Source organism: Postia placenta, assembly GCF_002117355.1.
Source record: "Postia placenta MAD-698-R-SB12 unplaced genomic scaffold POSPLAscaffold_22, whole genome shotgun sequence".
Lineage (NCBI taxonomy): Eukaryota > Fungi > Basidiomycota > Agaricomycetes > Polyporales > Adustoporiaceae > Rhodonia > Rhodonia placenta.
This window is the reverse complement of record NW_020169853.1, coordinates 371,643-392,341: the sequence shown is the minus strand read 5'-3', so window position 1 is coordinate 392,341 and position 20,699 is coordinate 371,643. Positions and strand designations below refer to the sequence as shown.

At 53.0% G+C, this 20,699-nt stretch overlaps 9 protein-coding genes across 9 annotated transcripts; 7 read left to right on the top strand and 2 right to left on the bottom strand.

Moving 5' to 3' along the window:
* The first annotated feature begins 171 nt into the window (after window positions 1-171).
* POSPLADRAFT_1041910 (hypothetical protein) lies at window positions 172-926 on the top strand. Its single transcript, XM_024477997.1, has 2 exons — window positions 172-743; window positions 808-926. The coding sequence occupies exons 1-2, from the start codon at window positions 586-588 to the stop codon at window positions 836-838; spliced, it is 189 nt and encodes a 62-aa protein (XP_024333453.1). The 5' UTR covers window positions 172-585; the 3' UTR covers window positions 839-926.
* Window positions 927-3,895: 2,969 nt separating this feature from the next.
* POSPLADRAFT_1175049 (hypothetical protein) lies at window positions 3,896-5,632 on the top strand (the record flags this gene model as incomplete). Its single annotated transcript, XM_024488322.1, has 4 exons — window positions 3,896-4,294; window positions 4,353-4,386; window positions 4,448-4,905; window positions 4,956-5,632. The coding sequence occupies 4 exons, from the start codon at window positions 3,896-3,898 to the stop codon at window positions 5,430-5,432; spliced, it is 1,368 nt and encodes a 455-aa protein (XP_024333452.1). The 3' UTR covers window positions 5,433-5,632.
* Window positions 5,633-7,877: 2,245 nt separating this feature from the next.
* On the top strand, window positions 7,878-11,995 carry POSPLADRAFT_1076538 (hypothetical protein; the record flags this gene model as incomplete). The annotated part of the gene is made up of 20 exons (XM_024482926.1): window positions 7,878-8,115; window positions 8,167-8,343; window positions 8,400-8,434; window positions 8,492-8,509; window positions 8,562-8,706; window positions 8,761-8,927; window positions 8,987-9,131; window positions 9,194-9,489; window positions 9,538-9,568; window positions 9,636-9,825; window positions 9,879-10,233; window positions 10,287-10,477; window positions 10,536-10,641; window positions 10,695-10,794; window positions 10,849-11,149; window positions 11,202-11,216; window positions 11,266-11,335; window positions 11,396-11,510; window positions 11,571-11,609; window positions 11,664-11,995. The coding sequence occupies 20 exons, from the start codon at window positions 7,878-7,880 to the stop codon at window positions 11,840-11,842; spliced, it is 2,913 nt and encodes a 970-aa protein (XP_024333451.1). The 3' UTR covers window positions 11,843-11,995.
* Window positions 11,996-12,069: 74 nt separating this feature from the next.
* Window positions 12,070-13,713, bottom strand: POSPLADRAFT_1050557 (hypothetical protein; the record flags this gene model as incomplete). The annotated part of the gene is made up of 10 exons (XM_024480009.1): window positions 12,070-12,092; window positions 12,153-12,286; window positions 12,353-12,426; window positions 12,565-12,618; window positions 12,680-12,860; window positions 12,910-13,053; window positions 13,109-13,177; window positions 13,231-13,321; window positions 13,430-13,504; window positions 13,689-13,713. 10 exons carry the CDS (start codon window positions 13,711-13,713, stop codon window positions 12,070-12,072), a joined length of 870 nt encoding a protein of 289 aa, XP_024333450.1.
* A 103-nt stretch (window positions 13,714-13,816) lies between these two features.
* POSPLADRAFT_1159483 (hypothetical protein) lies at window positions 13,817-14,296 on the top strand (the record flags this gene model as incomplete). Its single annotated transcript, XM_024487426.1, has 3 exons — window positions 13,817-13,888; window positions 13,942-14,010; window positions 14,069-14,296. The coding sequence occupies 3 exons, from the start codon at window positions 13,817-13,819 to the stop codon at window positions 14,294-14,296; spliced, it is 369 nt and encodes a 122-aa protein (XP_024333449.1).
* A 740-nt stretch (window positions 14,297-15,036) lies between these two features.
* On the bottom strand, window positions 15,037-15,609 carry POSPLADRAFT_1093249 (hypothetical protein; the record flags this gene model as incomplete). Its single annotated transcript, XM_024483107.1, has 3 exons — window positions 15,037-15,116; window positions 15,168-15,340; window positions 15,398-15,609. Coding segments are annotated over 3 exons (465 nt in total), but the record flags the coding sequence as incomplete, so codon positions are not given.
* Window positions 15,610-16,343: 734 nt separating this feature from the next.
* POSPLADRAFT_1041906 (hypothetical protein) lies at window positions 16,344-17,946 on the top strand. Its single transcript, XM_024477996.1, has 4 exons — window positions 16,344-16,408; window positions 16,470-16,602; window positions 17,013-17,090; window positions 17,139-17,946. Exons 1-4 carry the CDS (start codon window positions 16,406-16,408, stop codon window positions 17,798-17,800), a joined length of 876 nt encoding a protein of 291 aa, XP_024333447.1. The 5' UTR covers window positions 16,344-16,405; the 3' UTR covers window positions 17,801-17,946.
* Window positions 17,947-18,835: 889 nt separating this feature from the next.
* Window positions 18,836-19,723, top strand: POSPLADRAFT_1159305 (hypothetical protein; the record flags this gene model as incomplete). The annotated part of the gene is made up of 2 exons (XM_024487415.1): window positions 18,836-19,392; window positions 19,444-19,723. Coding segments are annotated over 2 exons (837 nt in total), but the record flags the coding sequence as incomplete, so codon positions are not given.
* Window positions 19,724-20,242: 519 nt separating this feature from the next.
* Window positions 20,243-20,485, top strand: POSPLADRAFT_1096534 (hypothetical protein; the record flags this gene model as incomplete). The annotated part of the gene is made up of 1 exon (XM_024483134.1): window positions 20,243-20,485. A coding segment is annotated over one exon (243 nt), but the record flags the coding sequence as incomplete, so codon positions are not given.
* Window positions 20,486-20,699: the final 214 nt, after the last annotated feature.

The following is a 20,699-nucleotide window of genomic DNA, read 5'->3' as shown; positions in this document are numbered from 1 at the left end:
CGTGCTATGAAACGACGACTTACCATGCATGAGATGTAACGTAACTCGGAGAAAATGCAGCACCGAGCTTTATCAAATGCGGTCACCGCAACATTCGATGTGCGCACTGCACGCAATCTAGATCAAACGACATGCCAGAGAACGGCATAGACTGTCATGCCTTTGGGCAAGAGCTGACGGCATGTGGACAAGGGATTGTTATGCGTAGACCGTCTTCAGAGAGCAGTGCTCAATTCTGAGGATGTCGTGCAGGCGGCTGTGAGGCCAGAGGGACGGGGTTTTCCATCAGCCTGAGGATACATCAGCGAAGCAGGTGATACAGAGTAGGATATGTGATTTTCACGAGCGATGACAGTCTAGAGGGATAGAACTGCATATATTCGTGCTGTGCCTGTAGTCAAATCGAGTGCATTGTTAGTATGCAACTGCCGTGGCACTAGCTAAGTTTGTCTTATTGGCCACACGGTGTTAGTGCGCACCTTGAATGTATGCAGAATCCCACGACAAGCGGAAAAACAGAGGATAAGAAGCGCGTATGGTGACTGTCCATACTACGTCATCATTGCTGGTGGTAAAGATTGCATAATGCGTGTGTTCTGGGGGATTGAGGGTAAGAGAGGTGACGAGGATGACCTTCCGCAAACTTGGTGTCCGGACGCATGTGATACGAACATGACACAAGCATGGATCTTATGTCTGACTGAAACAATGTGCAGTCAGCACGGCTGCCGCACGCTAGATATCTGCTCAATGGTTACGCACGTGAGATTCGCTTGCTATCAAAAGCGAGTGAAGCCATCCACCGACCTACTGGCACATATCTAGATTAGCTCGATAATAACATGCGGGAGAAGATGATGCTTGAGTGGGAGATCGGGTCAGTGACAAATATCCGACAGATCGATGACAATTGAGGAGTGAGGTTGTCCCCGGCAATGTTAAGTCCGTGAGATCCACGGGTGGTCGTCATCGATTGCGGCGCTCAAGGAATTCTACTGCAGAAATCGCGGCTACTCGGATAGCAAAGGGCCCTGATGCAAGCTTGCCCACAGGTAATCGCAAACTAGTCAACAGAACCCGAGGCACCCAGCGTAAGCTCGCGAGAATAGGTTAGCGGGAGAAGCACAAGAAATACTCTCGGATTTTCTGCCCGAGCGGTCGGTCATCGAAGCCTCCCGCAAGGACCATGAATTTGCATCAGACTGCAATAGTAAGCAGTAGCTGGCAAACTTGGAACGTTTCAGTCTTGCTCTTACTCCATGGACCATGAGAGGAAGCATCTGCTTACGAAAGCTTACCACGTCTGAAACTTAGCCACTCGCGAGGTCTTCACACGCCAAAAAGCAACGATGAGGCCGGGGCACAACTGTTTACGTGTGCAAGACCCCCCTGTAGAAGTGACCTTACTCCGTCGAGCTACAATTTAGAGCCGTGTTGTTACAATATCTGATACGCAACTGTAGTTGGTAAGCCGACGTGGTAGAGGTCCTTATGAGTAATAGAATCGACTACTCTGGCCCAGAACTGTCGGTTTGTCAACAATATGGTGACGATCTTGAGCGCGTAATGCACGTGCCGCTCTACGAGGCAAACAGTGTCAAGTTCCAAATTCCATCACCCTTGCTACCCGAGAACACGACCCGCCGCGCCGAGAGCCGCTGAGCGTGCAAACCTTGCTCGCATGAAACCGTCTCCCGCAGCACTTATGCTGCGCACGATTGGTTGATTAATACGTGCAGCACGGAAGAATTATGCCTGTGTGCCTTGTGACAGGACCCCCGAATATTGGGGAGGAACCATGATCCCATTCCGGACAAATCTGGGCGATTTTGGACCCTGATCCCTGATCTTTTCCCGGACAAAACCAGTCTGTCGTAACCCTCATCCCTGGTATGATTTCCGGACATACTCCGGCCAATGCCGGAAGCCTGATCCGAAGACGGACAAGCCTGCTCCGCGCTTATGCTTGGCCAGGTTTGCACGTCCGCTGTCATGTGACATGCATGCGGACGATCCCACGACATCGCGTCATGTCGTACTCGAGGATAATATATTGAATGTTAGTATTTCTGCACCCTGTACATGTCTACTTATAGTATCAAAATGTGGGCTCATTAGCGGCCGGTATTCTAAGTGCCTCTCGTTTGCGCACATTTCGTCAGATTGTTTTTTTTGCCATCTATATAGTTCACATCACATAACTACAGACGAGTGCATTCTCAGACTCGACAATGCCACTTTTTCTGAGCACCCCAAGCTGCTTATCTCATATCACGGCAGTGAAAATGCTTGGTGCTGCGCGCAAGAAGACAAAGAAAGCGGCCACCTCTAAAATCACACAGGTCCAGGGGACAAAGGTGCTTGGACAGAGTTCATATTGCGAAGCTACATAGCACAAGTATGAGTGTCCAGTCCACATAACGATGTCAGACCCGAAGTCGGGGGCGAAATTGTGTTTCTGGGAACCCTGATCCATCATTTCCGGACAAATCGCCGATTTTCGACACCCTGGTCCAAAAAGATACAAATTCCGGACATTTTTGCCTAAATCAGGCCGCAGCCTGATTTTTTCCGGACATATCAGCCCGAAAATCGGAAATTTCTGCCGTACAAATCGACCAACTTTTGAGAAATTGGGATCAGGGTTCCCCCCCTCCCCCCCCTATATTCGGGGGTCCTCTTGTGACGCAACGCATGGCAACAACATGCCGCGAAGGGTTGAGCGGCTACGTGGTCGAAGGTATGTCCGGTCTCCGAAGTAATAATTATATTAATTGAGGCGAATCTGCATCCGTGTATGAATACGTGCGCGCTTATCATTTCTATCAGACCATTACGTTACTCTAGAATTAGCTGAAACCTTTGGGGATGCTAAGGGGCCGCGTTGGCGCTGAACGCCCTCAGCGATCCAGCACAAAATCGCGAATTCTCCTCGATAGCTATGACTTCTGTGAAGCCTTGTGAAGACCTGCAGAGACGGACAAGGCCTCAGCATCTGCGCGAATCTAACCATCAAACACTCAATCATGTCGGAAACTCGCGGCGATCCGAAATGAGAGCAGCGTGATACCGGCAAGCACGTTGCACATGTGGCTTGCTCTGGTGCCACAGCATTGGTCTGAACATCCTTGTTTCTACTATATGTGTGTCCATGTTTCGATGCCATCGACCGATTACGCGTTGCCAGGCGCGCCTGATAGCACTAGAGACATGCTAGATTTTCGACAAGGAAGCAGGAGTCAGCCGCGGCACTAGTCTACGCCTTACGTCCGCGCTCATCAGAGAAGTTGGAACAGCCCAATCATCAAGACACTTGTACCAGCACCATAAGGTATAGTCACTGAAGCGTACTGGCCTGTATTTCCGGGCGGATGTGCGCGCTACTCATTATTATCCGAGTGCTATCGGGTGCGTCACCGCGGAGATCCATCCTATCAAAGCCATGATGAACCCAAGATGCGTCTCTGGCTGCATCCTAACTCATCAACAAGTGTGAAGTCCTCAGCCTAACATCCGTGCCTGGATTGTTCTGGAGGACTTCGACTGCGTGAGACAGCACCGCTTCGCGTGTGTAGCGGACTTGCCGGGTGATGGCATGTTAACCATTGACGACGAGTCTGAAATTTTCCGTATCTTTGCATATGTATGCGCCACTAGGGAAGCAAATCGGCCGCCACTGCAATTGATAAAGAAGCCCTGGGCGGGGTCACTTCTCGTTCTGACCCTAGGTCTTTTCGCCCCTCTTCTACCTCCACCCACCAGCACGCCGACAGCTGCTTGACTGTCTCATAGTATCTCTTTTACTTAAGTCAGCTGTACATACTCGACGGTATGTCTACTAACACCCCACCTATGTCCACAATTGCTCATACCATTTATTCTACTGCAGACGAACATGGCGACCACAACAGAGACCATCGTGCCGTTGTCGCCCGTAGACATGATGCGCGCAATGGCTGCCAAATACAGTACCGATTTTCCAATCCACATAGGCGAAACTGTCATCCATGGATCAACCGCGTCTCGCCTGGGACGCGACGTTGTCCTGGTCACAGGCACGACTGGCAGCCTGGGCTGTCATCTGCTCGAGACCCTGGTCTCGGCTCAGGACGTTGGCCGGATCTACGCGCTCAACAGAGCAGCAAAGGACAACATGCCCCTGCGCGAGCGGCAGGCGCTGGGCCTGATCGAGCGTGGGATCGATACGAAGATCCTGGACTCGTCCAAGGTTGTTCTCCTGGAAGGCGATCTTACGAAGCCTGACTGGGGTCTGCACACGGAAACCTTCCTGGAGGTCAGTACCTTCGCTGTCGAATCTGATCACTTCCAGAAGCTGAGACTTGTCGTAATAGGTGCACCACTCTGTGACACATATAATCCACAACGGTGCGGCGTCCGCAGATATTCCCCGCCCCGTTCTCTTCTCACTGATGATGTCGATGTCTAGCATGGCGCGTGGACATGAACGCGAAGCTTCCGGGCTTCGAACCAGTAATCCGGGGCCTGCGCTCCCTAATCGACTTTGCCCTGACTTCACCGTTGCCGTCACCTCCACGTCTCATGTTCACGAGTTCGATGGTCATCATGCTCAGTGCGTTTTCCGCACGTCTACACTTCTTTGGCTTTGAGGTTACTGACAGGTGCCCGACAGACGGCCCCAGGGACAGAGTCGTGCCCGAAGCACCTGTGCCCCCGGAACTCGCGCTCATGAGCGGATATTCACAATCGAAGTGGGTAGCCGAGCAGATTCTGCAGAACGCGGGAGCAAGGACTGCATTGGATCCGCTCGTCTGCCGGGTAGGCCAGGTGTCGGGTGGTCCGAGCGGTGACTGGGCCCCAAATGAGTGGTATCCCGTCATGGTGCAGAGCGCGACGCAAGTGGGCTGTTTCCCAGAAGACCCTAGGGTACGTCGCTTGACCGTTTGTATTGGACCACTTGCTTATCTGCACTGCAGCCTGTGAATATCATTCCGTTCGACATCGCCGCCACCGCAATCGCAGACTTCCGCAAAGCCAGCAACGCCAACCACACGGTGCACTTGATCCACCCGCGTCCGGTGCCTTGGGACTCTATTGCATCTGTCATCGCGTCAGAGCTTGGCGTCCCGCTCGTACCGTACGAGGAGTGGCTGGGTAGGGTGGAGGCTGCCGCGCGGTCGCTGCCGCAGCTGACACCGACCGAGCGGAAGGCGCGGATGCGGGCGTTGCGCGCGATCTTGCTTATCCCATACTTCCGGTCTCTCCAACGGACGACGACGTCGAGCTACTCAGCACTGAACTGGCCAGACCCGGACGTCGCCCTGGCAAAGCAGGCATCTCCGACGCTGGATGACCCGAACCTGCGCCAGCTCGGTCCGGAGGACGTCAGGAAGTGGCTGGCGTACTGGCGGAAAGTCGGCCTTCTCCCAAGTGACCGCCAAGCACGCCTCTAAGAATATCTCGTCATTAGTGGTTCTCCGTGGCCTGGTCGCCGTTATCGTAGAATCTCCATACGTCACCACGTTCTCTCGCTCTCGTTCTCGTTCTGCTGATTTAAAGCTATTCTTATCTACCGGAGACCATCAGACCAATATGTACAACCAAATTTGACCTATACCATACCATTGTATACAGCCGTACCGCTTTCATCGCAGTTCTTTAGCCGTTCCCTTCGCTCATGACAATGATCATTTTTTGCATAAGTGGCTGGCTGCAAGACTGTTCTGTGGTCGTGCAACATTCTTGCTGGTAAGGGTGCATTTGATCCCGCAATTCGGCGATAGACAAATCAAGTTTCAAGAATGCCTGTAATTGGCGTACCTGACAGGGATAATCATAACAGAATTTTGTTCATGATCAGACTCCGGATTCTCGATCGGGCCATTGCGTGGCCACTAAGTGCGCAATGGAAGCTAACGTCAAAGGTTTAGTACATTGCGGAACGATTATGTGTTCGAGATACGGATTAAAGGTGCTATACCGCATGCGGCTCATGCATTGGAAATATAGGACGAAAGCATTGAACTCGATGCACCGCACACGTTGCAGCAGACCGCATACTAGCCTGATAGGGGGACGGTCTACAGTCAAATTCACGGCGAAAACGGTCTGGGATGCGCCATCCAGTACTGGGCTGGACCCGGGAACGCCCGATTCGTACTGCAATCTTCGTATGCGTCCGTGCGCTACGGCTTGTGCAGCAACGTGCATGACGTCAGGCATCTTCCTCGGGTAATGCGCCGCCCTCCCGCTTGTTCTCATCTTTTCTGGCCATCGAAAACTAGTTCCCTTCCCCGCCTGTCCTATAACAAGTAGCCTGACACACCAATCACCGCGCGGAGGTCGCACACATCCGAGCACCAAAGTTTGAGTAATCGCCGTGTGGCTCAAGGAACGCCTGGGTCGTATGGCCTTCCCCTAGAGCTCAGCGGCCAGGCGCATCAACGCGGCATCAGCGCGGCATGACAAGGGTATTTGTGAGCAAGGCACCCGCAGATGTGGGCTGGGATGGGCATGAGGTCGCGCGAGGATTCAGCGGAAAGTTCTAGCGTGAAGATGTAAAACCATCGGTACGCACATCATGCTGTAAGTATGTTGCGCCCACCCATGACGGGCAAGGGAACTACCGATGGGATTGGGAGTATCACATGCGGTAGTCTCGTAACCAGACGTTAAGGGGGGGAAGGGATCACGTGGAATATTACTGTATTTGGACGCGGAGTTCCAAAAAACCCTGCACGACTCCCCCCCTTAACGTCTGGTGAGTTTTGCAGGGAGGGAGGGGGGTATCCGTCACGCCCCGGCGCTTGACGCTCCCGCTATGTCCACTCTTGCCGAGTTCTTGTATGGTCTTTCGACGCTCTCGGCATCCATCCTCAAGAAAGCCTGTGAGGAAGCAGCAAAAACGCACCAGTACTCATCTGCAGAGACAGAAGCCCCGAGTGGTCGTCAAAGATATCGCTGCCCAAGTCCGAAGCTGGCGGGGAGTCCAGGTCGGAGTCAGAATCGTCAACGACACTACGTAGCGAGCTCAGCCAAGGGCTCGGATGAATAGACGACATTATGATTATGTAGGTTGGCTACCGTAGCATACATGCGCATACATTGTCTAGCGACTGAGTTTTGAGGTGCGCGGCGCGAGGCGCGTCGGACGCAGTCACGTACGCAAGCAGACGCGAGAGGTAACGGCGTCGTCACCAGTGACTTTGGTGACGCGTGATGGATACACCCCTCAGACCTTATAGGCGAGAGTGTGCAGGGGTTTTTAGATCTCCGCTACCCAATGGGGTAACAGCACACGTGATCCGCCTATAAGGTCTGGAAACGAGACTACACATGCGGGTCAATACGGCTCTCAGACCCTAGCATTTTCCATCTAGATTTTCAGGGCTCCACCATCCGAGCCGAGAGCATTCATTGTCAGACTCATCACATGTCCATCGATGTTACGAGCTTGAACTTATCTTCAGGACAATCTCAGATAATCTGACTTCTTAAGCACCTAGCACCCCCTCCATGGTCTACAGTGCTGTTAAAAATGAAACTGATCTTTCGAGAGCAGCTCGCTGCAGCGGCGACTCTACGAGGAGAGCCCGGGCCGGCGACCAGGGAGAGTTCTCGGAAGCAGATCGACAAATCGCCGTGATCGATCTGGCCTGTCGCGACGCACGTGACTAAGTACACGTCCCTCCGGGAGACGCGCCACCACTTGTTCTGTACGCTATTCTGCACCGTTTCAAACACTTTTTTTCGTCTCTCTTACTTCAAGGGCTTACCTGGGCGTACAAAAACAACTTGAATATATTGGAACTCACTTTCAGGCGATTACTACTACGGCGGACGTCCATGTCATCGTGACCTGACATACATTTTGTAACTTCTTCGTCGCGGCATAAAGCATGGACACCAACACGCAGTCTGGACATGAGAACCGAAAGGAAGATGCGCAAAGGAGAGAATTAACTCGTGCCACGGAACGTAAGGGCTCTGTCTTTCACTTACTGCTAATTGGCTTGATCTTCCACCTGGTCTACATCGGCACCGTCTTTGATTGCTATTTCACGAGTCCTGTGGTCCGTGGTATGAGACCACATAAGCTGGATTATGCGGGAAGCAAACGTCTTGTGCTCATTGTTGGTGAGTCATTATGCTTGTCAACCTGCTACTCGCCTCGTTGACCACATGCAGCGGACGGCTTGAGGGCAGATCTCTTGTTAGCCCTGAATGGGTTCGCTACCACAGTACCAGACGCACCGGAGGTAGTGGCGCCTCATATGCGCTCCGTTATTCAGAACCGAGGCGCGTTTGGCGTGTCACATACTAGGGTCCCAACCGAAAGCAGGCCGGGGCATGTTGCTCTCATAGGTATGCCAGATGGGCCTTTCGCAATCCTTAGCACTACAAATGAAGCACTTTTTCAGGTGGAATGTACGAGGATGTGTCCGCGGTCACTCGAGTAATCACACCTGCTTTTCCAAAGGGGTCCCAGCTGACTTTGTGCTGCCACTTTTAGGGCTGGAAAACCAACCCTGTATAACCGACTTTATTCTCTTGATATGTCGCCTTGTTTACACAGCGTACAGGTGGATTTCGACTCGGTTTTCAATCGTTCCAGTCATACATTTTCCTTCGGCTCGCCCGATATTTTGCCCATGTTTGCACGGGGTGCAACTCCTGGCAGGGTAGATATGTGGAGCTACGATGAAGACGAGGAGGACTTCACTAAAGGTTCGCGGACCATCTGAATATTTGAGAGGCGGGCGGCTTATACGCTCAAGACAGACGCAACGGGCCTCGACACTTGGGTCCTCGAACAGTTGCGGACGTTGCTGCATAACGCAACTGTGGACGCCGCACTGGACGCGACGTTGCGTGAGGACAAAACGGTCTTCTTCCTACACTTACTCGGCCTCGACACGACCGGCCATTCATTCCGCCCGCACTCCAAGGTACGCCGCAAACGCTCATTCTTCCCGCTTCTTCGCTGATACTTCGCCTTCAACGATAGGAATATATGGCTAACATTCAGGTGGTCGACGAAATCGTGCGGCAGACGGAGGAGCTGTTCATGGATTTCTTCAAGGATGAGGAGACCAGCTTCATCTTTACCGCCGACCACGGCATGTCCATGATTGGCAATCACGGCGATGGTGGTAAGCGCACAATATATACATTCGATACGAACCCCATATCCACCGCGTCCTCAATTAACTAGACCCGGACAACACTCGGACACCGCTTATCGCGTGGGGCAGGGGCGTCCGCGGCCCGCTACAGGACAGTACGCCCTCATCGCATGACGTGTACTCGGCGCCGTGGGGTCTCTCGCACCTGCTCCGACATGATGTCGAGCAGGCAGATGTCGCCGCCCTCATGTCGGCGCTCCTTGGCACTGAGTGGCCAGTCAACTCAGTCGGTGTCCTGCCTGATGTAGATCCGACGCGACCTGGATACCTTAGTATACTGGACGGAGAGCGGACGCAGGCCAAGGCGGCGCTGGTCAATGCGGAGGTGTGCGTTGTGGTTCATGTTATGTGTAGATGTTGATTAATCGTGCAGGTTCTGTTGGAACACTACCACGTGAAACATGGTGCGCTGAACATTGCCTCTCGGGGTGTGTCCGACCACTGACGTACGTATATGTGTAACACCCGCAGAGGCGAAGAAGACCCACTCGCTGTACTACCGCCCATATTCATACTTCGCAGAGTCCAAGTCAAATCACCCCGGTGCGAAGGAGCTCAACGAGATCGAGGGCTTGGTCCGCGAAGGAAAGTACAGCGCAGCGAGAGGGGCGTCAGCAGAGCTCATTCGACACACCCTGGCCGGTCTTCGGTACCTCGAGACGTGCGCATCACTTGTGGCTTGCTGTCTTCACAAGGAATTGACGTTGCGAGCAGGTATGACCGGACGCTCATCCGTGCGATTGTCACCGCCGCTTACCTAGGCTGGATGGCGTTCGGTGCCGCGTCAATATTCGCACCGCGCGATGCGCAGGAGAAGGGCCGCGGGAACGGCCTGAATGCGGTCGCAGTAGGTGTTCTGTCGGTGTTCTGGGGCTTGTTCGCTTTGCAGCGATCTCCGTGGTCTTTCTATCTTTACATCTGCTTCCCGGTCTACTTCTGGCATCAAGCACTCTTGCATGGGTGGACGCCTATGTTGCGGGTTCTGCAAGATGGAGAGTCTGGAATACTTAAAGCAGTAAGACTAGCAATGCGTGCATGCCTAGTTGTCGCTGCGCTTGAGAGTATGGTGGTATGTTGCAACTTGCGCAATATTCATGATCACTTCTCATTCTATTACCTCAGGCTGGGTATACTCACCGCGAGATCTGGAGCATCGGTTTTGTTATACTTGGCGTGGTATGGCCGCTGTTGTTCTGGCCAAACGCTGTTCGCAACAAGCACTTGCGCTTGCTGGGTGCATGGTGCCTGGCATGTTCATTGACCGCCATCTTCCCTCTTTTGAGTGTTTACCAGAAAGAGAATCTTCCCCTTGTGTATGTTAGCATCCTTTGGTACTCCAGCAGCGCTCGTTTATACTTTGGACCCTTTCAGGTGGACGGGTGGGCTTTGCATGTTGCTCGCAGGTGGCGCAGGACTGGTCATGCTATCGCATGAAGATGGCGAAAATGGTCGATACTTTTGGACGACACTCTTTCAGGTGGGTTTGCGCCAGCTCCACGGATACATGCCTCCTGACTGTCTGTATCACAGTGCCTTGTGATAATGATTTCCGTAATCCTCGTTCAAAATGATACATATAGCCCGCTGCCGCACTGGCTCCCGGTTATGCTTTCCCGCCGCATTCTCTTCGGTGAGTATTCGATGGTTACATGCATGCAGAGTTTGCGTAACACGTCGTATCCAGCGGTTGCACCTGCAGTGCCCCTCTTCCGAAGATATCGAGGGAGTGATGCGTTCCTACGGATCCTGCCATTCTTTCTAGGCCTTTCCGTTTGTTTTGTCATCCTAGCCATCAGCGTGGAGGGGCTCTTCTTTTGTGCCTTCTCCGCCACCTTACTTCTATGGGTTTATGTCGAAGCCGCTTTCCGGGGCGAAGCTGGGCAACGACCGAAAGACTTATCATCGTACAAGCCGAAAGCTGACGATCTGCGAATCGCTGTGTTCTTCCTCTTTTTTGTGCAGGTCGCCTTTTTTGGCACCGGAAAGTAAGTCGATTCTACGCGCTGCTCGAACTATGTACTCATGATGTGTATGCAGTGTCGCATCCATATCGTACGTGTATGCAAAGCCACGCAGTGAACCTCCTCTTACACTTTTCTAGCTCTTTCTACTTGGAGCCGGTCTTCCGAGTTATCCCCGTGTTCAGCCCCTTCATCATGGCGTCCCTTCTGGTAAACACTTCGCTCTTCTGCAGCTGTCAGAGGGGCTCAACCCACTCGGATTTCATGCAGATCTTCAAGATTATCGCCCCATACATCATCCTTGCATCATGTTTCCAGATCCTGAACACCCGACTGGGACTGCCGCCCTTCAGCCTGTTCCTGGTTGCTCTAACGATCACGGATGGTACGGCGCCTTTCTCCTAGCCGATGAATGTCCCTCCCTGACCGTCGTGTGAACGAACAGTCATGACCATGACATTTTTCTTCAATGTCACTGACACAGGTGCGGAGATTGTCTCATTCCCATCACCGCTCTCTTAGCCCGCGTTTCTCTCAGGCTCGTGGCTCGAGATTGGGCAGACCATCAGTTTCTTCTGCATCAGCTCGCTACTGCTCGTATGGGCAGCAGGTACCTGTGCTGTGGGAGAGATTCTCATGCAGGATTCGCCTCCACCGAGCGGCAAGGTCCCGGCAAGCGAGAACGAGACTTCAGGGCACAAGGTCAAGGAAGAATGAAACCCCACACATTCTGCACCATTTCTTATCCATAACTCACTACCTCAGTGGTCACCAGACTCATCATACAACATTGGAAAAGACCGTAGATATTCTACATGGTAGGTGTGAAGTAATGTACAGATACCCAACCTGTATTGCGTAATTTTGTCTAGTCGTGCTGTGGCCAACCCGTCCGGAAACTGTGTATACCATCCCAAGAGCGAAAGAATGGATGGTCTAGCGCCTTAGAGGTATGGCGGCCCAAGTACTACGAGGAACGACATGCATCAGTCTCGGCAGGCAACGCGAACACAGGCAGATTACTGACCTTGGCGGAACATGTTCAGTGTAACCTCCACGACGAGGAGCAGGACACCGCCGCCCGGTGCCAGCCGCAGAACCTTGGGGACGAAGCCCTTGTACAACGCAGCAGGCCCCTCTTCTCGGAAAATTGTGATCAAGCTACAGCAGTATAACGTAAGTCCAGCGAAGAGAAGGGGAAGGGAAGGGGGAAAGATTGTAGCTTACGCAGGGTAGGTCCAGTTGTATTTTGGCACCACGCCGGGCACTTTCGTGGCGCCCTGTATACGCGACTTGACGACCTACGACGACACGTCTCAGCACCTAACAACATCTGGCCGCCGGCCAGACACTCACGTCGAACCTAAAAGGGCGTCAGTATGGCGAAAACATATTGTCAACAAACAGAACACTCACGGCGTGTTGATCGCAGTACCTACAAACCCGCCTACCGTACCGGCGATGAGGTCATTCATCAAGCGCGCCTTCGCCGACTGTATTTCGCCGATAAATCATCTCAAACACGAAGGTTCAGGGTGCGGCGCTCAGACGCACCTCGGCCTTGGGAAGTAACCCTCGGACTTGGAAGATGCACCCGAAGTAACCGCCGTTCCACCAGAAGTGCCGCCAAAAGGTCGCCTCCATGCCCGAGTACAACCCGAGGACGCCCTCCTTCTGGATGACCTTCTTGACGACGTCCATCGGGCCGGCATATGTGCTCAGCTTGTCTTGCAGCCTGACACAGACGTCAGACGCTTGAAGCGTTTAAGAACGCAACCACGCACCTGATTTTAACAAGCTCGAAAGGTACGACTACGAAGCTCTCAGTCGCGCCTGCGCTGCATCCTGTGAGGATGGAGAGCTGCTGGGTCATCTTGTCGTCGCCCGTCATTTTCAAGTACGTCTTGCCCCAAAAGTCATTGGACGCGCTGGGGTGAGAGCAACTTAGTGGGGTCTTCACAAGCAGGCAGTAATGCAACGCACAACTTCGTAGCGCGCTTTGGTGCCTCCAGAAGTAATGGGGGTACAAGACCTCTGTACAGACGTCCAAATCTACATAAATAATCATGAGTAGGCATTTGACTAGCACGACATGCACCACGCACCCTTCTTCCTTAATGATCGTCTTGAACGCGCCCACTAGCCCGGTCGTGGACTTGCCAGTCTCCAGTTGCATGCGTGTCTTGACCTGCAGTCCTCATGACACTATGTACTGAACAGCGCCGCGGGGCACGCTAACGGTTCACTCACAACATCTGCGATAGAGGTCACATACAGTAGAACACCACTTAAAGACTAACTCACCGAGAGGATAGAATGTCAAGATTTCTGAGATGCCCGCAATAGCACCTGCGGTGAAGTTGGCAACGAAAGGCAATGCTGCGGTACACAGCGGAGAGTTAGATGAATTGCATGATGTCATTTTTTGTTTATACCCTACGCTTTCTGTCGGTGGTCGACATTTCTCGCAGCTCAGCACACACGGACTGACAGAGAGCTTTTAAGACGGAGAGGAGATAGAGAGGAAAGAAAGTCGGGCCAACGAATAAGTATCGACTGAAACGCGCGATCTTGTGCTCTGATACCATCTGACGCGGGGTTAGCGCGGGGGATCACACCTCGTGACTTCGCATCGTGACGCTCGCTTCCGCATGTCACGCATTCCACGCTGCCGCCGACCTCCATCCTGCCATGGTCTACATCTCGTCCTGGCAGGAATTCCAGGAGGCAGCGGAGGCACTCTATGAAAAGGCTCCCACCCGAGTGTGTATCTCTGTGCTTCTTCGAGCTCAGCAAGTTGATGGCGTCCACGTTAGGCTCGGTATTGTGTGAAATGGAGGGCGTCGGAGGGTAAGCTGGTGCTGAAGATCACCGACAACACGACAGTGCGTAATCCTTGTCGTTTTACCAGTTTTCCTCGCTGATACCTTTGTATCTTTGCAGTGCATCAAGTTCAAGACTTACTCATCCATATACCTCAACCGATTTGAGGCCTTGAACCTCTCTTTGATGCAGAAGATGCAGAATCAACGACCTAAACCAGCGTCTGCTCCAGATGTAAAATCCGAACCAGTGGATGCCGCCGCACGCGAGGCTACTCCTACACCTGGGACGTCCGGGGTAGCGGGCGGGGCTGGAGTAAAGAAGAAGAAACCTAAGAAGAAGAAGTAGGATAACCATTTGTGCCATGGAGGGGAGTCATCGCCCCAGTTGTCTCAACTGATCCTGGCTGTGTCATCCTAGATTGATCCTAGAGGACTTCGCCGCATCGATTGTTGTACACCAGCGCGATGTGAGACTAGTCTGAGCTCCTGAGTGGGTAAGTTTTCATCACAACTCACACTTACAGTCAAAATAAGTCTGCGCCATCGATCATCGGCGAAGTTGCACATTCTTTCCCATTAAGTATGTGCATGACAGATATGAGCAGCTAACCCGCGCACAAGGTAGTGGCAATACAAATGTATGTGTCCATTCAAGTCTGGTCCAAGATAGATCAAGCACAGTCCCGCTTAAGCACTAAGTTACCGCAAGCTGAAGAATTGAGGGATTGACGCCCTCAAACCATAAAAACGCATCCACGCGACATCACGGTGCCAAGCAAGGCAAGGTGTACACAGCGTGCTCTCAAATAGCTCATCCGGCTCGGACGCGACAGTGTGCAGCTCGCGCAACAGCCAGCACTCGTATGGTGACTCTGGGTCTGATGCGACCCGCGAACGCCAGTAATGCTGCAGCGCGTCGCGACATTGGCCACACGACTCGAATGGTGGTCCATGCGGGCGTGAGACGAGCGGGCTCAGCAAGAGTTGACTGCGGTACTCGTGGAGGCGCTCACGGCCAACGAGCAGCCGGCGCATGTCCGTCGGTGACAACACCAAGTGCGCGCGGCCGCCGTCTGCGTTGTATCCCCAGCGCTGGAGAGAAAGCGCATACAGAGCAGCCGGCAGAATTGATGGGACGTCGCATTCGTGTGCCAGAACAATTGCCTCTGTGCGTCAACATGAGACGGGTGAGGTATCACGTAGTACAGAGGACTCACCAGCGGCGCAGGGCAGGGAGTTTGTGTCCATGCGCTCAAGATCAGAGGGCCAGCGGGCATGCAAGCGATCAACAGCCCACTTACGGAGAGCTGTGATCTCATATTTGTTTGCTATCCGCAGTGCGCTGGGAAGCAATGCCCATGGCACCGGATGTGGCATGTTATTGAACGTTCTGTGCGTGACCAGGCTCGTGAGGTAAAGCGACGTCTCGGAGCGGCGGAATGCGCACAAAGGGTCATACATCCATCGCAGCGCCACATGCCAATCCTGTGCCGAGTCTGCGAGCTGCACGAAAGGTTTCCCATCCACGCCCTCCACGACCTCCGGCTGTGGTATTTCAAGCATGTCTGAGAATATCACTGAGCATTTGAGGCGACTCTGGTGAACCTTGAACAAGTGCTGCTCGACGCCTAGGATGATGTCGCCATCATGGAACCAGAACGACGGACTGGGGGATGCCTGGGTCGCCGTTTCTGCGCAACGCCGTCGTTTGAGCGGGGGAGACGCGGACTGCTCTTCTACGTACATCGTTGCAGAGACGAGGAACGTGTGTGGCGATGACCACAATAGTGTGGTCGTCTACCGCAGGAGAAGGCGCTCGCGACGCGTCCAAGAACGATCACGTGGTACAATTAAGCACGCGTATGTCGCCAGGGTGGAAACACCGTCTGCCAAGTACACTGCATGCAGTAATCAATTTTCCTGCACAAAATATCAAATCATAATTGAATTAAAAGCAAATAGCACCTATTGAATCTTACTGATCTAGAAATTGAATGGAAATTGAAGAAAAATCGAAGGAAAGTCGAAAGAGACAATGGAAAACGGATTACATAATCGATTTTCCTTCGATTTCACTTCCATATTAGGCGCCAGAGTACTGATTAGATAAATTAACTTTTCTTTCGATTTTCATTTGATTTATTGTACTAGAAAATTGAATACTGCATGCAGTGGTAAGAAGTATTTGGAGGATGTGCTTGAAGTCATTCATTTATATTTTGCATCGCAGAGGACAACATGCTAATAAACATAAACTTGAGTTTAATGCGGATGTGTAGCTTCACACCGTGATCAAGCCCTGTGACGGAGGCAGAAATTGGCGTGACAGATGCACGTGACTGGGAAGCGTTTTAACGAGACGGAGATGAATCGGGCGCCACCCCGGTTGATTTCTGACCAACACGCTTCGCGTTCAACTTCCAGCTGGGCATCTTCAGGTCTATCTTTGCACACGATGGTCAGTTGTAATGCTTTACACATTATAGCAAATACTAATGTGCTCCATTTTGAACTTACAGTCTGTCGCACCCGCTGCTATGCGCCGCCTCATGCGCGAGCTGAGTGAGCTTCAAACGAGTCCACCGGAAGGCATACGCGTTGTCGCCAGCGAGGATAATATGCTGGACGTGACTGGAATTATTGAAGGACCAGGTCAGTGTTTTGACGCGATTTCACACGTGCACGGGTCTCTTGCTTCACGGTAGCCGCGAGATGACTGCAAGTGCACACTCAGGGGCATCTGCCGCTGTATAAGGCCACCTTTGACTCGATAGCAGTCTCATTCAGTATCTGCCTGAGCCTTTGATATCTGTACGACCTACAGGTCGTGCATAGTGGTCGTAGGTGCCGGCTGCTTGTGCACGGTACTGGTAATCGTCGCGAATAACTAGACACATCCTTGATCACTAACGTGCCTTTCTCATAATCGCTGCACTGACGGCCTGCGTGAAGCGGAGCCACTGACGAAGGGACCCTGTCGGTGCTAATTCATCTCCACTTCTCCGTATCTCAATGCCTCCGTGATCAATGTTCTCGTCCGTGCTGACTTCACATCAAAACAGAGGGAACTCCGTACGCCGGTGGTTACTTCAGGGTTAAATTCCACTTCACGGAAGAATTTCCGGCAGCACCACCCAAATGTATGTCTCGCTCATTACTGAACCAGTAATTCACTAATTCTTCGGCAGGCCGATTCTTGACAAAAATCTTCCATCCAAACGTGTCGTCAGCAGGCGAGATCTGTGTGAACACACTGAAGAAGGACTGGAAGTCATCATACGGCATCGGGCACATTCTTGTAACGGTCAAATGCCTGCTGATTTATCCGAATCCCGAATCAGCGCTAGATGAGGAAGCGGGCAAGCTGCTTCTCGAAAACTATGACAGCTACTGCGAACGGGCAAAGCTGATCACAAGTGTACATGCAACACCCCGGATGAAGCCAACAGAATTTGTCACGTCTTCGTCGCCGCCGGAAGCGTCGACGTCGAAACCGCAGACGACTAAAGCAGCGTCGGTTACCCCTGCGCTAGCCACCGCAATCGCGCCCTTCTCCGTCCCCTCAACCCCAGCGATGCAGAAAATTGCAACGTCGACACCAGCAATGCCTCTGCAATCATCGCCATCAAACGTGTTCGCGACGTCCACGTCGGCATCATCCATTTCAAGCGAGAAAACTACCACGACGAAGGAGCGACTGACGTCTCCGGCGCCCCTGGGCACCGCTGATTCGAATGTGGCAGTAGCGGTCAATATTCCGGTGGGTGCAGGACCCGCGAAAGCAGTAAAGAGATCTGCAGCCGGCGTGGCTGGCGCGGAGAAGCGGAAGAAGGCATTGAAGCGTTTATGACTGGACGTACAGAGCGACGGTCATGTGGAGTGCTTGTTCTAGTTGTGGAGGTGTTGTCTGCTGGATTCTTTAGCGTGTGGTACAGGAGGCTCGGACGTTGCTACCACCGTGTGTTGTATCTCATATTACATACCTCATTTACCTCATCTTTCTTGATCCATCCATCCATGTTTTGCTCAGTGTCCTCTTGTCGAGATCCAGGTCACAATCCATGGAAACTATGCGACCTCGCCTCACGAGCATTCAGACTGGTGTCACCAGTTGGCTATCGTCATTTCAGAAGTCGAGGCCTATCTAACAACATTCCGCGAAATGTACGGCATACTTACCATATTTGGATTATGTGCAACATATTCCCCACAGACCTTCGAACGCGCTTGTAGCTGTTGCGCCCATCGCTGCGTACCCCGTCCTCGTCGTCGAGCCCATTGTCGACGCCTACTGCATGCATCGCACCGCTTACCTTCTTTCATCTAATCTTTATCATGCCTTCCTTCTTGTCCAAAGTCTTCGCGCGTAAAAAGGAGGAGAAAGAGCCCGGCCGCGGACACAAGCGCAACTCTGCCGCTTCATTGCTCGAAGGCAAGTTTGAAGCTGTCTCTCCTACTATATCTCCCTCCGCGACGCACTTCGCCGACTCTGTAGCACACGGGAACGGCAGCCAGAAGGAAAAGGAGAAAGAGAAGGACAAGGCCCCCGGTTTCCCTCTGTTCAGAGCGCGTTCTCCTCGCCCTGTTTCTCCTCGTTCTGACGCATCTAAGGCTGCCGCCGATGTGCCGCACCTTACCTTGAGCCTTCCAATTCCCAAAGAAGAGAAAACACGCGCGTTAGGTGTCGTGTTCGAAGCAGACCCGGACGATCACAGCATTCTGCCCGACAATATCATTGGAGAGAGGCGACTCACCCCTTTGGAGGCGCTCTTGCTCGTGAAGGCGTGCTCTGCGGCGATTATCGACCATGGCGGTATGTCATGGACCATCCTGTTTCATGTTGAAATTGACCGGTGCTACCGCAGACCTCGAGACGCTGGGCGTGATGCATCCCCACTGGTACTCTACTTCGCCTGACTTGCAGCGCAGGCTCATTTCCCTCTTCATTTTATCGCTGGCTCCCAAGAGCCCGATCACCACGCTCTCTCCCACTCCTTCTTCCCCACAAATCATATTCAATACCGAGCTGGAGTATACTCGCTCGCCGCATGACATTGCTGCCGTGCTGCGATGGGCCCTCCGGCATGTGCGTCTAGAAGGCGACTCTTTTGGTGGTCCTAACACCAATCCATGGCAATGGTATACTGCATTCTACGAGACCGAGCGGGAGAAGCATCATCCGCCCAGTGCTTTCTCTGAGATTCTGGTGCCACAGCTACCTCCGGCACATCTCCAGCTCCTCGTTTCCACTCTCGAACTTGTCTCTTCTCTTGCAGCACATTCGGAGCGCAATGGAATCTCCGGTAGCAAACTAACTAAATTCATTGGGCTCTGGTTGCTTGCGGCCCAGCGGACTGAGGACGGGGACGACTGGGCGTCGTTCTATGCGCGGTGGGAGCGTGCAGGGCGCATTCTGGAGCATATCTTCCTAGCACAGATCAGGTATGTGCATCCTGCTTGTCTAATATTCCTCGTTGAATGTACAACGAATAGGGACGAGATGACTCGCAAGAAGATGCCTCTGCGTCTATCCGAGCTGGTTGCAAGCTATCCTTATACCAGAGCATCAACTATCGAGGAGGGTCTACTCCCTCGACCCCGCCTGTCTAGTCGCCGGTACGACGCACTGCATGTCCGTGTCGAAACGCAGCTGCCGGACTTCACAACTCCACGGCCCAAACAGCACCCCCTTCGCATTATTGCTGATGCAATTAAGGCGGAGGTTATCTCTCAAAGCGGCCAGTATCAAGACATATGGGACGCAATAAAGCGTGAGGCTACCACCACGGACGGTGAAGCTTCAGCGGAGTCCGCTTCTGGTAATTATCCTACCCTGTCTCGAGTGTTCGCCGACGAGACGATACGGCTCTTGTCGCTCGTACCCGCTGAGAGCTCTAGTAGTGTGCCCACGATCAGATTGACTAATCCTGCTTCAAACCGACTTGTTCGACGGGTTACTCGAGGCCGCTCTGCCTCGGCAGGTCCCTCGGATGGCAAAACCCAAGCATCTCGCATCAGTATAATGAACGGCACAAGTTCGACAGACAATGTCGTCGCTACCAAGGATTGGTCGGACTTTTCGAGCATTGGGTTCGGCGACAGCTCACTGGGCTCTGACTTCGCGAAGACGCTCTTAGACAGCGATCTCGAGAAGACGCAGCCATCGCCCATCATGCGCAAGTCAAGCAGAAGGCGCAGATCGTCCCCTCCTCCGCAAGGCAATAGTTCGGTTGCGGAGCAACCCGCGGCTCGCAATGTTGTTCCGACCAAGTCAAAGACGACACGCACCGAATTGACACAACTTGATGAGGCGTTCGTCGACTTCTGGAGTGACGCTTTACTCGATCCCATTGCGTCTGACTGGCCGAACTTCGTTGTTTGCCAGCTTAAGCCATTTGCACCTGCTGAGGATGGCAGGAAGCCGATCAACTGGCTTATCCTCGAGCAGGTCTTCACTCGTCCACCGCCGCCGCCTGAGCCGCAGCCCGCCTCGCCGACGACTCCTAACCGTGCATCCTCACCACGGCCCTCTCTGCGTTCGAACATCTCGTCGACGCGCAAGAGCGCTACCTTCAATGCGGCGAAGAGGCGTTTCACGTTCTTCTCGACCAGCCCAACTATTGGGTCAGACACCAAGCTCCCGGCGCGCAAGAAGGCGACGATGTCTCCGCGTGTGGGCGAGATGGGCGAGATCCTATCTGAAGAGCCGGAGAAGGAGGCCCCATCTCCGAGTAAGGAGGCCAAGGCGG

What these genes read in the sequence shown, in the direction of transcription:
- POSPLADRAFT_1041910 (XM_024477997.1), top strand. Translation starts at nt 586, where the DNA reads ATGCGTGTGTTCTGGGGGATTGAGGGTAAGAGAGGTGACGAGGATGAC. An exon ending in GGCTGCCGCACGCTAGATAT is followed by an intron (nt 744 to 807) that starts CTGCTCAATGGT and finishes CCATCCACCGAC; the next exon opens with CTACTGGCACATATCTAGAT.
- POSPLADRAFT_1041906 (XM_024477996.1), top strand. An exon ending in TGGAATTATTGAAGGACCAG is followed by an intron (nt 16,603 to 17,012) that starts GTCAGTGTTTTG and finishes ACATCAAAACAG; the next exon opens with AGGGAACTCCGTACGCCGGT. An exon ending in TCCGGCAGCACCACCCAAAT is followed by an intron (nt 17,091 to 17,138) that starts GTATGTCTCGCT and finishes ATTCTTCGGCAG; the next exon opens with GCCGATTCTTGACAAAAATC.